The sequence below is a fragment of the Schistocerca piceifrons genome, chromosome 2 (genome assembly GCF_021461385.2).
Source record: "Schistocerca piceifrons isolate TAMUIC-IGC-003096 chromosome 2, iqSchPice1.1, whole genome shotgun sequence".
In the NCBI taxonomy this organism is placed as follows: domain Eukaryota; kingdom Metazoa; phylum Arthropoda; class Insecta; order Orthoptera; family Acrididae; genus Schistocerca; species Schistocerca piceifrons.
Window position 1 is genome coordinate 909527382 of NC_060139.1, and position 15349 is coordinate 909542730.

The 15349-nt window shown below is 40.1% G+C and overlaps 1 protein-coding gene across 1 annotated transcript in view; it reads left to right on the plus strand.

The window, feature by feature from the left end:
- The window catches only part of LOC124777331 (tubulin glycylase 3A-like), a 166580-nt gene that overhangs the window by 44186 nt on the left and 107045 nt on the right, over window positions 1-15349 (plus strand). The window contains exon 5 of the mRNA XM_047252692.1: window positions 12415-12606. Within this exon, the coding sequence (XP_047108648.1) occupies window positions 12415-12606 (192 nt within the window). The remainder of the gene's footprint in view (window positions 1-12414; window positions 12607-15349) is intronic.

Sequence of the window (15349 nt, forward strand, 5' to 3'; positions counted from 1 at the left end):
GAAATTAAATTGAAAGTAATACATGAAAGTAATTAAAATTGCTTGAACAAAGATTCCAAGTGGAAAAAGACTGAGAGGAAGAAAAAATGAAAGCAGATGAAAAGGTTAATATGATGGTTATAATGACATGATGAAGGAATATGAATTTTAAAAAATACATTTAAATCAATTAATTGAATAAAAAATGAACCAAGTCATTTCAGTAATGATATAAAAATAAAAAAAGTGTCAAAGCGCCTGACAATATTTTAATCCACAACTTCCTGCATGTGAGAACTGTCCCTTAATCTTACCCTACACAGCCAGACTATGTACCATTCTTTTCTTGGATGTGTAGAGCATCACGCAAATTTAGATTTTTTTTTTTCCCCCCCACACATAACAAGGGACCCATGGGTGAATGGCTGCTGGCTGTGATCACTGGGACTTCAACATACATCACTTTATACATGGTTTCAAAAAGTCAGTCCAACTGCCGAGAACCCGTCCTTGTCAACATGGAATGCAAAGAGCACATCTGTAGCAGTCAACAGATTAACATCCTTCTGATCATTCAATGTTCCCATCCCCCTACCGTTTGACTTTGGGTGAAACAAACAAACACACACACACACACATTGTAATCATCATCCCCAGCACCCCAAACATAAGTATCCAGTTGTTTGCTTTTTAGACTGTAACTGCTTGCTGGTTCAGCTTAGCAATCGTCTAAACATACTGAGAAAACTGATTTATTGTTGTGTACACAAAATGGTTCCTTGCTGGAGTTTGCTTAAGTGATCCTAACACCTCCACAACAATTATTTCAAATGGCTTTGAAACTTCTGGCAGTCTCTGTAATGGTATTTGTTTATGACTCAAGTGCACACACGGTGCACACTGCACACATCATCTCACATACTGATTCACATCTTCCTTTCGTCCCTTCCATCAGTATCTCTTACCCATGTTCCAGTTTGTTGTTCTGCACCCTCAATGACTATGTAACACATGATCATGCACCTCTCTCAGGACTTCCTCCTTCAATTTAGCTGGCACCCACTACCCACCTCCCTAACCTAGTCACCTTACACAACAGACCATCACACATGCTGAAGTGTGATTGCATTTTGTATAGCCTGCAGTCACAGTCAGTGTTCTGCACTGTTTGCTTTCAGCAAGACAATGACCCAGTACTTTGCTATTGCTAGTTTTCAACTCAAAGCATCTGCACGTCTGTGTTTCTTTAATCAAACTCACTGAATCTTAAAGCCCACCTTGTTAGTCTGCTGGATGGATCTTTTAACCCCAGTAACAATTCTAGAATGGTGTGGACAGTCACTACATTAAATTTCTTCCCGTAAAGACAACACTAAAAATACATGACTCAATTTATCAAACTAAGCATCTTTTTCTGGATGGTAGAATATATTTCCTCTGTTCTGTTAAGATGTCTCAATGTGTAAGCCACAGGATGCTCCTCACCATGCTCTCTTGACTCAGGACACACACCAAAGTGTGGTTAGACGCTTCACAAGAAAGCACAAACCCCTTCTGAAAATCTGGAAAAATTAAAACTGGACTTGACGTTAAAACTTTTTTCAACTTCTCAAATATGCCCTGATGTTCCTCCGTCCAATGAATTTATATCTTTCTGCAACAGCTGCATGAGTAGTCATGCTATATCTGCAAACTCCCTCACAAGTTTCCCATTATCATTTGCGAGTTGTGAAAAATGATTGCAGGTCTTTACTTGACATAGGAAATAGGAAATCTTGTGCCGCCTATGCCAGTCTTGGCTCCATTTTTGCCCCATCTTTACTGATCACACGCCCCCAAAACATACTTCCTCCAAACCAAAATGACACTTTTCCATACTTAACCTCAGATGTGCTGTCCACAATCTCTCTCAGCCTTGCCTGTGTTCGTCCGTGACTTTGGGACCACATTTATATTGTCTAGGTATACTGGGCATCAACAAGGCTTCAGTCCCCTCAGTATTCAATCCAACAATCACTGAAACATTGCAGGAGCATTCTTCAACCCAAATGGCATCCACCCATACCTCAGGGTACCGAGAATGCTGTCTTGAATTAATGGTATCCACTTCTTAAGCCCATGGTACAGAAATGCTGGCACTACCCCAAGTTATTGTGGTCTCAGTGATGTTGGGTAAGGGGTATGCATCTGCCATGTTTTACTATTAAGATGACGGTAATCACAGCAGAACCTGTACTCCTTAGGACTTTCATAGACTTATTGGGCACAACCACAACTTCTGCCCCATGGACCATTGCTCTCTTCTATTATGCCATCAGACAGCTGCTAGACATCACTGGGAACGAGCCCCAAGGAAAAACCAAGTCGTCGAACTCCAACAATAACTCGTCCGCTTGCATGTGCTCCACCTTCTTATGTAATGCAGTCTTAGCGGTAGCAAGTGGCTGCTCATGGTATACACTCTCTGTGTACTCCAGAATGTCCAAACTTGTTACTAACTCAATTTTATCTGCTCAGTGCCAAAAGTATCTAGATTTGTGGGTACTACCTTCCCCCATCTCTCTCCTATACACTTACTGTAGTCCTTTTACAAATACAGGTCATTGAATGTAACACATCATATTGACAGCTAAGTCTGGCTCCACACTCACCCAGAAAAACTTTTGATGCTACCTAACACAAAATAATGTGAATCAAGCCTTAGTGTTTTTGTATGCAATTTAATCAGATTGCCGAATATGAAGACACACCTTGCAACAGTTCTACACTGGCAACAGGTTCTCCTAATTGAAATGTTTTCTCATTAATTCCACCTAATGTGGATGAAGGTCAATTTTGGCATGATGTAGATACAAAAGGTCCAGTTCTAGGATCATGCTGTAACTCCTGCTTACATGAGGCATTATTTCCATGCACTATTTAAACTGAACTACATCCACTTGAAAATCTGTCTCCACTTACCCCAGTGACCTTACATCATTAACTCCCATACCATGCAACAGACAGCATGGTGGGGTCTATCACTTCTGATACATTATAGTTGAGTTTACAAAAAGTGATCCCTGACAGCTGCAATAGGCTGGGCGTGTCAGCTACATGCGCCTACATCAACCATTAGAGTAATGTGATTTTCCAAACATCTCTATGGCAACACATCATCATTGTCATAGATTTGTAGGTGGCTGCTATTTTTGCTTGCAACCATTAGCAATTCACATTTTAAAGCTGGCAACAGTGTTGGAAGCTACCAGGAATCTTCTTATGCTGTCTCAATTATGAGTCTCTACTAGTTACTTATCCTGCACCTCTTTGTCCTACAAAAATTTATACTTCTTGCCAGCTATAGCACATATTATTGCACATTCTGCCACTGCATATGTCCTTGTTGCATCTGAGTCTAACGGGAATGCCTTTCAGCAGACTTTGGGTTCTCTACTGTATTTAATGGATGCTTACTTCCTCCCTGTCTGCCACTATTACCATTCTGCTGCTGTTACATATTACCTTTAGCCCACTGAGGCTGACAGCACTGTCCTGTTCATCCACATCTGCAACATCTTACACTGGCAGAGAACACTGAACACCTATCACATACACCTGTTGGCACATTGATCTCCCGGCAGCTCCCCTAGCAGCAGAATGGAGACCTTTAGAGCCCCGGTGCTTACTCTTCTTGACATACCGGGTGGTAAGCCACTTAGGAAAGAGTTGAGCACTCTTTGCTCGCCTTTCTTCAACAAAATTTTATTTGCTTCATCATTCTCTCCAGTTCATATGTATGCACATTTACCCTCCTTATCCTATTGGCAAAATCACATAAGGCTTCCCTATTCCTCTTCATACCAGTACTCAGTCACTCCCAAAAGAACCTTGCACTCTTGTGTTTCTTATACCTCTGCAGAGGCCCCGCTTCAACTGCTTAAATGTCTCTGCACTCCTCAGTGTCTCTGAACATCTTAAAAAGGTTTTGCTTCTTTCACTTTTTTGCCACCTGTAATAACAGACTTTTTGATCAATGACTCATACCTGCCATCATTGTCAGGTCCTACATGAGCAATAATGCATCCTCAGACAACCCTCCAGAAAGGGGAATGATCGGGGTTCTTTTGGGTGCAACTGTTACGAAGAGGAATAGGGAAGCCTTAGAGGATTTTGCGAGTAGGATAAGGAAGGTAAATGTCCATACATATGAACTGGAGAGAACGATAAAGCAAATAAAATTCTGCTGCATAAAGCCAAACGAAGAGTGCTCAACCCAATCTTACTACCTGACATCAAGAAGGTTTGGCACAGGGACTCTAAGAGTCTCCTTTCTGCTGTTAGATGAACAATGGTATGTGAAGAGATCAATGCTTCAACCTTTGCATGTGATGGGTGTGGAATGTTCTACACAAATGTAAGAACTTGCAGATGTGGATGGACAGGACATATTCAGAGACAATGCCACTGGCTACAGTGAGATAAAGACAATATGTATCAGCAATCGAATGGTAATAAGGGTGGACAGTGAGGAAGTAAGCAGCTGTTACACATGGGAGGGAACTTGAAGTCCACCAAAGGACATTCCCGTTAGACTTAGATGCACTGAGTACATATGCAGAGGCAGAATGTGCAATAATAGATGCTGCAGGTGGCAAGAAGTATAAGTTTTGGTTGACACAGGGTGCATGATCAGCAGCCAGCAGAGACTTATAGTCAAGATAGCGTAAGATGACTTTTGTCTGCTTTCAGATGTGGAATGCTAATGGCTGCAGGTGAAAGCATAGCTATCTACAGATCTGTGACCACGCTGATGCATTTCCATAGAGCCATTTACAAAATCACATTATGTTCCTGGGAGAGGTAGGTGCACAAAGCTGCCATTCCCAGCCCATTGCAACTGCCAGGGATCAACTATGCTAAGGTCATTGGGATCAGTGGAGATAGGTTATTGGGCAGAGGCAGTTCAGTGTAAACAATGTGTGAAAATAGTGTCTTATGTAAGTGAGGGTCACAGGACTGGACTTCTTGTATCAACAGTGTGCCAAAATTGGCATTTTATGAAACATAGTCAGAAAATATTCCCACTAAGAGAAGCTGCTGCCAGTGTAGAACTGTCACAAGGTGTGTCTGTCACATTGGACAATCCAATTAAACCATGTACAAAAACACAAAGTGTTGATTCACATGACTTTGTGTCATGTGACACCAGAAAGTTGCTCTGGATGAGTGTGGAGCCAGACTTATACGTCAATATGTTGTGTTTTATAGAACTGCTCGAAGGGAATGATATGTAGGTTCAGCAAATTGTTTTGTTAAAGGGAGTATTGTACACGTACTGGAGAGATGACGGGAAGGTAGTACCCATGAATCTAGATAATTTTGGCACTGAGGAGGTGAAGTAGATGAAGGGAATGCTAGTAGCAACTTTGGACATTCTGGAGGGGGATGGTTGGTGCACGAAGAGTGTATACTATGAACAGCCATAGGCCACCACTTTTACTTTGCTAAATAAGATGGTGGAGAACCTAAAGGGAGAAGAAAGAGTGTGAGTGGAGCAGTTATTGCTGGAGTTTGAAGACTTGTGTTTTCCTTGGGGTCCATTTCCAGCAATGTCCAGCAGCTGTCTGATGGGATAATAGAAGTGAGCAATAGTCAGTCCATGGGGGTAGAAATTGTGGTTGTCCCTAAAAAGTCTACAGATTGTTCAAAGAAGTATAGGTTCTGCAGTGATAACTGTTAAATTAATAGTAAGACACTGATAGATGCATAGCCCTTACCCAACGTCATGCAGACTGTCGATAACTTGGGACAGTGCCAGTATTTCTGTACCATGAATTTAAGAAGTGAAACCATCCATTTGAGGTGGTTCTGGAAGGCCAACCAAAGACAGCACTCTCAGTATCCTGTGGTCATTATCAGTATTTGGAGATGCCGTTTTCATTCAAGAATGCTATTGAAATATTTTCAGTGATTGTTGGATGGGATATTGAGGGAACTGAAGCTTTACTAATGTCTACTTTGCCTGAATTCCCAGAGGCATGGAGGAACATAGGCAAGGACTGAGAGAGATATTTAAGAGAAAGAGGGGGTGAGGATGAATCTGAGATTGGTACAGGCGGTAGAGTTCTAAAGCCAAGTAAAGAGCTGATATCATTTTTTGCAGTCTTGAACTGTTATAGGAAATTTGTGAGGGGGGTACACAGATATAGTGGGACCACTCACTCAGCTGTTGAAGAAAGATACAAAATTTGTGTGGATGGAGGAAAGTCGGGGCACATTTGAAAAGTTGAAAAAACTTTTAATTTCAAGTCCAGTTTTAATTTTTCTGGATTTTCAGAAGGAGTTATTGTGAAGCATCTAACCATACCTTGAGTGACACACTCAAGTCAAGAGATTAATGATGAGGAGCATCCTGTGGTTTACACATTGAGACAACTTAATAGAGCAGAGAAAAATTATTCTACCATGCAGAAAGAGATGCTTAGCCTCATAAATGGAGTCATGTGTTTTTGGTATTACTTTTATGGAAAGAAATTTAAAGTAGTGACTATGTCACTCTGAAATGGTTTGTGAGGTTAAAAGACCCATCCAGCAGACTAACAAGGTGGGCCTTAAGACTCAATGAGTTTGACAAAGTGGTGCACAACCCACAGATGAAACATTGAAATGTAGATACTTTGTGCAGAAAAACAGATAGTAAAAGTACTGGGTCATAATCTTGCTGAATGGCAAGCAGCACAGAACTCCAACAATGCCTACAAGCTACACAAAATGCAACCGCAGTTCAGCTTTTGTGATGTTTTGTTGTGTAGGGTAACTAAGTTAGGGAAGTGGGTAGTGGTGTTGGCTAAATTGAAGGAAGAAGTCCAGAGAGAGGTGCATGATCATGAGTTATCTGGTCGCGGTGAGTGTACCCAAACTGAAGGATGGATGAGAGATATTGGTGGAATGTATAAAAGAGAGATGTGCATCAGTGTGAGAGAAATTTCATGAGGATTCATGGTTTGTGAACTTGAGTTATAAACAAATACCGTTAGGGAGACTGGCATTTGAAATGATTCTTGTGGATGTGTTAGTATCGTTTAACTAGGCCCCAGGAGAGAACCATTTTGTGTAGACAATAATATATCACTTTCCTTGGTACATGGAGAGGATTGCTATGCTGAACCAGCAAGCAGTTACAGTCTCAAAAGTAATGGTGAACTATTGGACACTTAAGTTTGGGTTGCCAGAGACAATAATTACAGACCAAGGGACAAATTTTGTGTCAGACTTGATGAAGGAAATGTGTTGCTTGTTATGTGTGAAGATACTGAAGACTAGTCTGCTCCACCAACAATCAAATGGTATTATGGAACAGGTGCATCATACAATCGAAAGAATGTTAACCTTTCTACCGCTACAGATGTACACTTTGTATTCTGTGCTGACTAGGAGAGATGCCCAGTGGTGGGCTTGACTTTTTGAAACCATTTGCACAGTGATATTTGTTAAAATCCCAGTGATCACACCCCACAACCATGTACCCCGGTGGACCCTTGATTGAGGGTAATCGATGAAAAATAATTTTGGAATTTTGCGTAATGCTCTACAGTTTGAAGATAGGAATGTAATATGGACTGGATGTGTAGGGTAATGATTAAGATACTGTCCTCACTGCAAGGTCAACAATCAAATGGTATTATGGAACAGGTGCATCATACAATCGAAAGAATGTTAACCTTTCTACTGCTACAGATGTACACTTTGTGTTCTGTGCTGACTAGGAGAGATGCCCAGTGGTGGGCTTGACTTTTTGAAACCATTTGCACAGTGATATTTGTTAAAATCCCAGTGATCACACCCCACAACCATTTACCCCGGTGGACTCTTGATTGAGGGTAATCGATGAAAAATAATTTTGGAATTTTGCATAATGCTCTACAGTTTGAAGATTTTGAAGATAGGAATGTAATATGGACTGGATGTGTGGGTTAATGATTAAGATACTGTCCTCACTGCAAGAAGTTGTTGGTTTGAATCTTATCAAGTGTTTTGAAATTTTTTATTCTTAAATCTTTATTAAAATGATTAGATTCAAACCCATGATGTTTTACATGTGCTGATTGTACCTTAACCATTATGATAATTATACTACGCAAAATCATCATGCGACATCCCAATTTTTTTTTTTTTTTTTTTTTTTTTTGTCAGGTACTCTCAAATGAAGACCCACCAAGGGAAACTGTTGTGAGATGTGATATCTGGGGCTTTAACCTACAGCACTGTATACATGGTTTCGAAAAACCTACCCCACCACTGGGGAACTCTGCTTGTGTGTGCATCTTTGTTACCGCTGTACTGCTTGCCTAAGGCTGCTACTTGTTTTGAGAGGTGGCATTTAGGCCACTATTAAATACTCGCTACCCGATTTTAAGAAAACTATTTGGTGAAAAAATTTGATGTTTGTACATCTCACAGTCTGATACCTTCACTTGATAAAGGACAGATTTCCTTTATTCGTCATAATTAGAGTGCCAAATTGAATTAAGTCAAGCATTGCATGAAATTTTGGCTTCCATTAATGACTAATACCAATTAATAGTCAATACAAAGTTCTCAGGTGTACTGTAAGGTCACATTTTGTGTATCCCACAATATTTCTTAAAGACAACTGCTTGACACCATCAGTTGGTAGCTGCTCGTTACTGCCAGAAAGTAACAATTATGTATAGTAGTTGCCTCAAGGAAACACTGTGGGCTACACTAAACATGATCTGGTGATAGGCCCAAGAGCCATCTATTGAACATATTCAGTGAGGAAATGTGAATAGTCACATTAATTATTGGCCTTTTTGTGGTTATGTCTTTACACCTTTCCCACTAAAGTGTAATTAACACTAATTCTCATCCTTGCAGCTATCAGCTATGCCACATCCCAGCATAAACTAGCCACCTGTTGCTCAACTGAGCTGGAATACATTCATCTTGCATGTGAATCAATGTAGTCCTGCTGCTAACAAGCTATCTTATTCATGTTCCTACACAAATTCTCCTTATGTTTTCTGGTTAAATGTCTCCAATAGGAAGAAGTAAGGGAAAGGTGTGTTTTCTATTATGGTTCTCTTTCTCTCTATCCATCTTCTTTTAATCCATATTAGTAAGCATTTTGGACAGAAAAAATATTCAGAAATTGGTTCAATGAATGTGGAACCCGGTCGTCGAGGAAGGCAGGTTTCGGTTATGATTGTGGATGGGGCTGTAATCAGTTACTATTTGTTCCCTTTCACAATTACACATATTTATTTTAAAATGGTAATTCCAGACTCAGCAATAAATAAAGATATCACACATTATTAATGAAAGAATAAACAACTGTGTAATTAATAGTGCTTTCAGTGCATTACAATTTACCGAATGAGCATAAAATACAGACACAGCAAATAATGTTTTGAAAACAAGCCATTGTGATCCCAATTAGAATTTTAAGGCATGTAACCACAGTCATGACTGAAGGCTTTTAATGCCAAGAACGGCAATTATAAAAAAAAAAATTAACAAACACACTGTAAAACAGCAAAGCAATAGCAAGGGTTAATTTAAAAAGACAGGCAACTGATCACCAAATAGGTGAGACAAAATAATGGTAAACTTGGTATCACAACCATTTAAACCTGCTGTAACACCAAGAATGTCCGGCAAAAAAACACTTTCGCAAGTGGTGAGATAGGCAGCCAAGAGTTGCATTCACTTCACAAAATGGTAGCTCAGACTTGTTCCAGTCTAATGAATGACTAAAAGAAAAACATACAGTAAAACAACAAATACAACAGCAAAGGTTAATTTAAAAGGACAAGCAACTGATCACCAAACAGGTGAGACAAATGATGGTAAACTTGGTAGCACAATCATTTAAACCTTCTGTAATGCCAAGAATGGCAATTATATAAAAAAAATTTAGAAACATAGAATAAAACAGCAAATACAATAATAAAACATAAGGGCCAGTCACAGATGGTGCACCAGGAATCGACCTCGGAGTATGTCCGGCAAAAAAACACTTTCGCAAGTAGTGTGATAGGGAGCCAAGAGTTGCATTCATTTCACAAGATGGTAACTCAGACTAGTGCCGGTCTAACGAATGACTAATGATAATCTTGCTGAGGCTACCTGATGTCCAATAAATCAAATGCAAGATGTAAAAATACGCCAAAGCCAGACCGCTGTCTGGACTCCGTCCACAGAATACTGTGCTTAGAGCACCCGGAACAAGAAAGGAATCACTACCACCAGAGTAGGAGAATCACCAATCAACCTACAATCAAGAAAGCTGTCAAAACTACACGCCTCACTGGACAGCTGTGGCAAGGCCAGGAAACGTACACTGCCATTACATACACTAAACCCCAGGGCAGGTAACTGGGGCATTAGTGGCCATGAGGTGGGAAAAATACTGCTGGTTGAACTTAACAAATAGTAACAAACTGAACCCAATAAATAGTAATTAGACGTCCAGGAAAACTAATTATATCCGCCTTTGCCAAGCACTCCACTCACTGCTCTTCACCTCAGAACACTACGAGCAGCAACACAAACCCAAGTCACTGGAGAATCGGAAGATCACACAATGGTGGAGGTTTCTCTACTTGAATCCAAATGCACTCAACTTAAGGCTTGCATGAGCCAGTTTACAATGAGGTCATGCACTCTTGTGACCACAGGCCTTTGATCCGGCAGTCTATGCACGCCACCAGCGGTCCCGGCACTGTGTGGACCTGGCTCCTCCTGAGTCTCCAACCGAACTGCCACTGACTCAACCTGGAGGAAGCATGATGTTGCCCCAAAGATAGGGCCACAGTTACTACATATCAATAACTGCCGCTGCTGCCACTAGTGGACAGGCAACGCTTGCAAAACCAAGTGGCACCAGTCAGTACAAAAAGAAGACAAACAACTGCAACCATGTCAACTGTAGGATATGGTCTGGCCTCCAGCAGAGGACGGAAACTGACAAACAGCATCAACACGAGCCGCAGCATGGCTCAGAATGTTAATAAGTGACCTCCTTGATGATAAATTACACTTACTTAGGATCCTTTTGATGTGCTGTGCAGTTAGATTTAAGTTTTAATACCACCTTAAATCACTCCAGGCATTTTGAAACTTGATGGTTGTGACTACTCACATAGACAAACAGTATCTGTTTTTTTCTATATATTACATTACATTTATTAATGTTTAAGATCAGTTGGCTATTTTTTGGTCTCTCAATTGATGTGAACTTATTTTGGTGTGTCTTTAACTTAGGCATTAGGATTTCATGCATGCGATTCTTCTCTGATGCGAGCATGAGAGTAGTTCTGTGATGTACACATATAAACATGCTACATTTTGATCAGCTGCAGCTTGTTTGCTGATAGAAAGACAGTTCATAATTTGACTCAGTATTGGCCCACCATTTTGACTGATGATGTTAAAAGTGCCATAAGCCTTGTAAATTTACATTTCTATTGACCACTAACCTAAATTATTGTGGAATAGGGAAAGCAGGGGAAGGAGTAGTTTTTTGAGTAGGCTAGTTTTTATCAGTCAAGCGTGGAACATACCATATTTTATGCATTTGTGTGCATGTGTATGGTATTCGTTAGTAAACCTCCAATATTTTTGCAACTGTTTATTTTTCAACCTAATTTTAATGTTGTTGATAATTAATTTTTGTGATGAAATCTATTTTCGAGTGTCCTTTTCATTTTCTCTTACATGCTTGCTAGTGACAATACAGTTTTGTAGCCCAATCCAAACTACAATGATGAGAGTGATACCTCCATAAATTTGTAGTCTTTCGGATGAAATATTTTAACAGAAGGATCTGAGATCTATGAAAATAAATACTGACATGTTCTGAAAGAGGCTCCTTAATTTATTTCCAAAGTTAATATCTATGACTGTGTTAATTACAGTATATGAAGAACATACAATCAGTCTCATGGAAAGTCCTATCATGGACTTTCTGTTACATAAAATGTACTAAAATGAAAATATTTAGTTAAAAATGAAAATATTTAGTTATAATAATTGTGTCCGAGTGTGCAACTATCTTGCTACAAAGTATGAAAAAGGGCATAATGGCAAGTTACTTCAAGGAAATATGTAAAGTAAGCTAACATTTCTATTACAGTGACACATATTTGTGCCTTGAAGGCTATTATATTTTCCTAAAAATTCAGAGGAAGATCTGGCCTTACAAATATGTGTCAGTAGTACCCACTCTAATTACAGCTCAAGAAGTTCAATTCACATTGAGAATTTTGAACTATTTCAACCAAAATCTGATATTTTTGACACATTCTCTTAGTAAACTAGTTGATGTAGCTTCAACTGTAATATTTCATTGATGTCTCCTGTACATTAACCAAATTATTTAGACTGTGTAGTTATGAGACTAATAAATCAAAATACACAATTTTTTTCCAGATACCACATTCTGCTGTGCACTTTGCTATCAAACGCTGCTGGGAATATATTAGTGCAAGATCACATGAAGATATTGATAAAGATGAACCAATAACTATTTGGGACCACCAGTGGGATCAATATCTGACTTGGTATTATTTGCTTATGGATGAAACAACTTTGTTGTGTAATGACAAGGAAACTCCACTCAAGGTGAAAAGCTAATTTTTATTTCTTTCACGCAACTTTTTTACAATTAACTTTTCCTGTGTGATAACACGAAGAAAAGTATCTGAAATGTGATGAAGTGACCCCACAGTAGTATGAGACACAACATTAAATACAACAGTGAATATTGGTTGAATGTTAGCACTCTTCTTATATATGAAATAAATCTGTGGACAGAAGTCATTACCAAAGTATGCCTGATTTAATTGTAGAATATTGTGTATATCTAGGTAACAGCTTTGACTACATAAAATTTTTATTATAAAATATTCCTTGATATAGCTTTGTGGCATAAATCTGTAATTAGTTCCAGTATTCTCAAAACAAGACTGAAAAATCCAAAATCACAGTTAAATCCTTTCCTGGTGTTTTACCTTATTCATTAGATAAATGGTGATGTTCTTCCCTGCACTGGATAATTCTTCCGATAAATACTACTAGTGTCACAAATCAAGTGGGCTTGTGTTAAAAATGAATGTACATTTTCTATTCCAAGAACACTGTAACTTTATCATATGGAAAAGCATAAACACATGAGAGACAAAATACCTACAACAGGTAACACAAAAGTGGTCGGTAGAGCAATGCGCTCTGGCCTGTATAGTTATTAGTTCTAACAGGGGGTGCAGCCAGCAGGCTACACATGCAACTGCTGTTGTACTAGCAGGGTGAGTGGCCTCTGGTGGCCAAATCAAGCACACACTTCATGGGTGAACTTTTGAAGTGGTGCACACACAAATTTGGTGGTTACGTGCACTCCTCTTTCTTTGCGAAAAAGTGAGCACTGTGCTCACATCCATTTCTTCTGTCATCAACATTGGTTGTTGAACCATGCAACATGCTGCCAGTGGTGCACAGGGTCAGAAGTGATGTCAGCATGGACAGGTACAGTGCCCATCCCCCTGTTAAATACCGTATGGTAGGACAGCTTCCGTTTCCATGTTCAAGTCCAACCCTGTTGCAGGAGGCTGTGGTGAAACCAGTTGAGCAGGCAATGCTGACTGCTATGGGGGTTGTGGTGAAGGCATTGGCTGCAACAGCATGGGGCCAGGGTCCCGCTTTGGCCCCTGACAGCTGGAGGAGGCAACCACAACAGAGGAGAAAGTTGGGAAGGCATCGGCAGCAGCAATGGAGAAGGCAAGGGCACCAGCTGCGATGTAGGAGATGGCCAGGTCATAGATGACCGAAGTGTCGCAATGCCCTCCCTTCAGTGGTGCAGACAACATAGAGGCATCAGTCATGATGACTCTCAATTACAGCTGCCACCTATTTCAATTGATGGCCAAAAATGTGAGCCTAGACAGCTCTGCCAGGCCGGAAGTGTTGTGACACAGGTGTCAACGGATGCACTGGTGTCAGTTGAAGCAGATGCAGCAGACTGCAGGGCTGCTGGCCATGCAACAACTCTGCAGGACTCTTATTTCCAACAGGGGTAAACCTATAAGAACTGAGGAACTGGTCAAGAATCACTTCTGGTGACAAATTCAAAATGTATTTTTTCATCTAAGTCTTAAATGTTCATACTAGCCATTCTGCTTCCCCATTTGGCTTAGAGTGGAATGGAGGAGTCATGATATGGCAAACACCACTTTTTTTACAAAAATCATCTAATTGTTGAGATGTGAACTGGAGGTCATTGTTTGTAACTAACATATATGGAAGGACTTCCATTGCAAAAATTTTTGACAGAGCTGAAATTGTTGTTGCTGCAGAAATCAACAGACCATCAGACATGTGCAGAAACTTATAAAATGCATCAGTTGCAACAAGCCAGCAAACATTCAAAAAAGGTCCCACAAAATGTACGTGAATTCATTTCCAAGGCCACTTAACCTCACACCAAAGGGCAGGTGAGGCTGAAACCTAGGGAGCTATGTCCTCTGTAGCTAACAGCAGAACTCTGTCCCTAGCAGAAAGACAATTTTGTAATGCAAAATAATTTCTTAAAGGATCAGAAGCATGGCCTGAAAGTTTGTGCAGCCAGCTGTGTCACTCAAAAGAAACAACTTTACTTAAAACAGAATCCATGGCTATTGCAGCTGCAGTTCCAGTGCTAGTAACAGGAAAATCATCAACAGCATTTTGATCTTCAACATCTGAATGACAACAAAGCAATTCCTCTTTACCAGTCTCTGAGTCTGGATCAGTCAGTAGACGTGACAAGACATCAGCATTTGCATGTTGCACCGTACATTGAAAATATATCTCGTAAATGTATCATGGCAGGAAAAGAGCCCACCACTCTGAGTGATGTGTGGCTTTGTCCAGCAAGGATGCGGAATGATTAAAAAGAGACACCAGTGGTTTGTGGTCTGTGATCAGGTGAAACTTAGACCCATGTAGAAAAACATGAAATTTTTAGAGCATACATGGTTGCTGAAGCTTCTTTCTCAATCTGAGAATAACACTGTTGTGCTGAATTTAAGGTTTTAGAGGAATATGCAGTGGGGTGTTGTGATCTATCCACTTACTTATGAACAAGGACTGCACCAAGGCTGCACTGAGATACGTCCACGTCTAGCACAAGGTGCTGGCCTAGCTGAAAAGTGACCAAATGAGGAGTCAGCTGCAGCTTAGATTTCTACATCTTGAATGCCCTATCACAAGCTAGGGACCAGTGGAATGGAACATCTTTATGTAATAATACATGGAGTGGTTGTGCCACAGCAACAATGTCTGGTATGAATTTGTAGTAGTACACAGTTTTGCCTAAAATGCCTGTAATTCC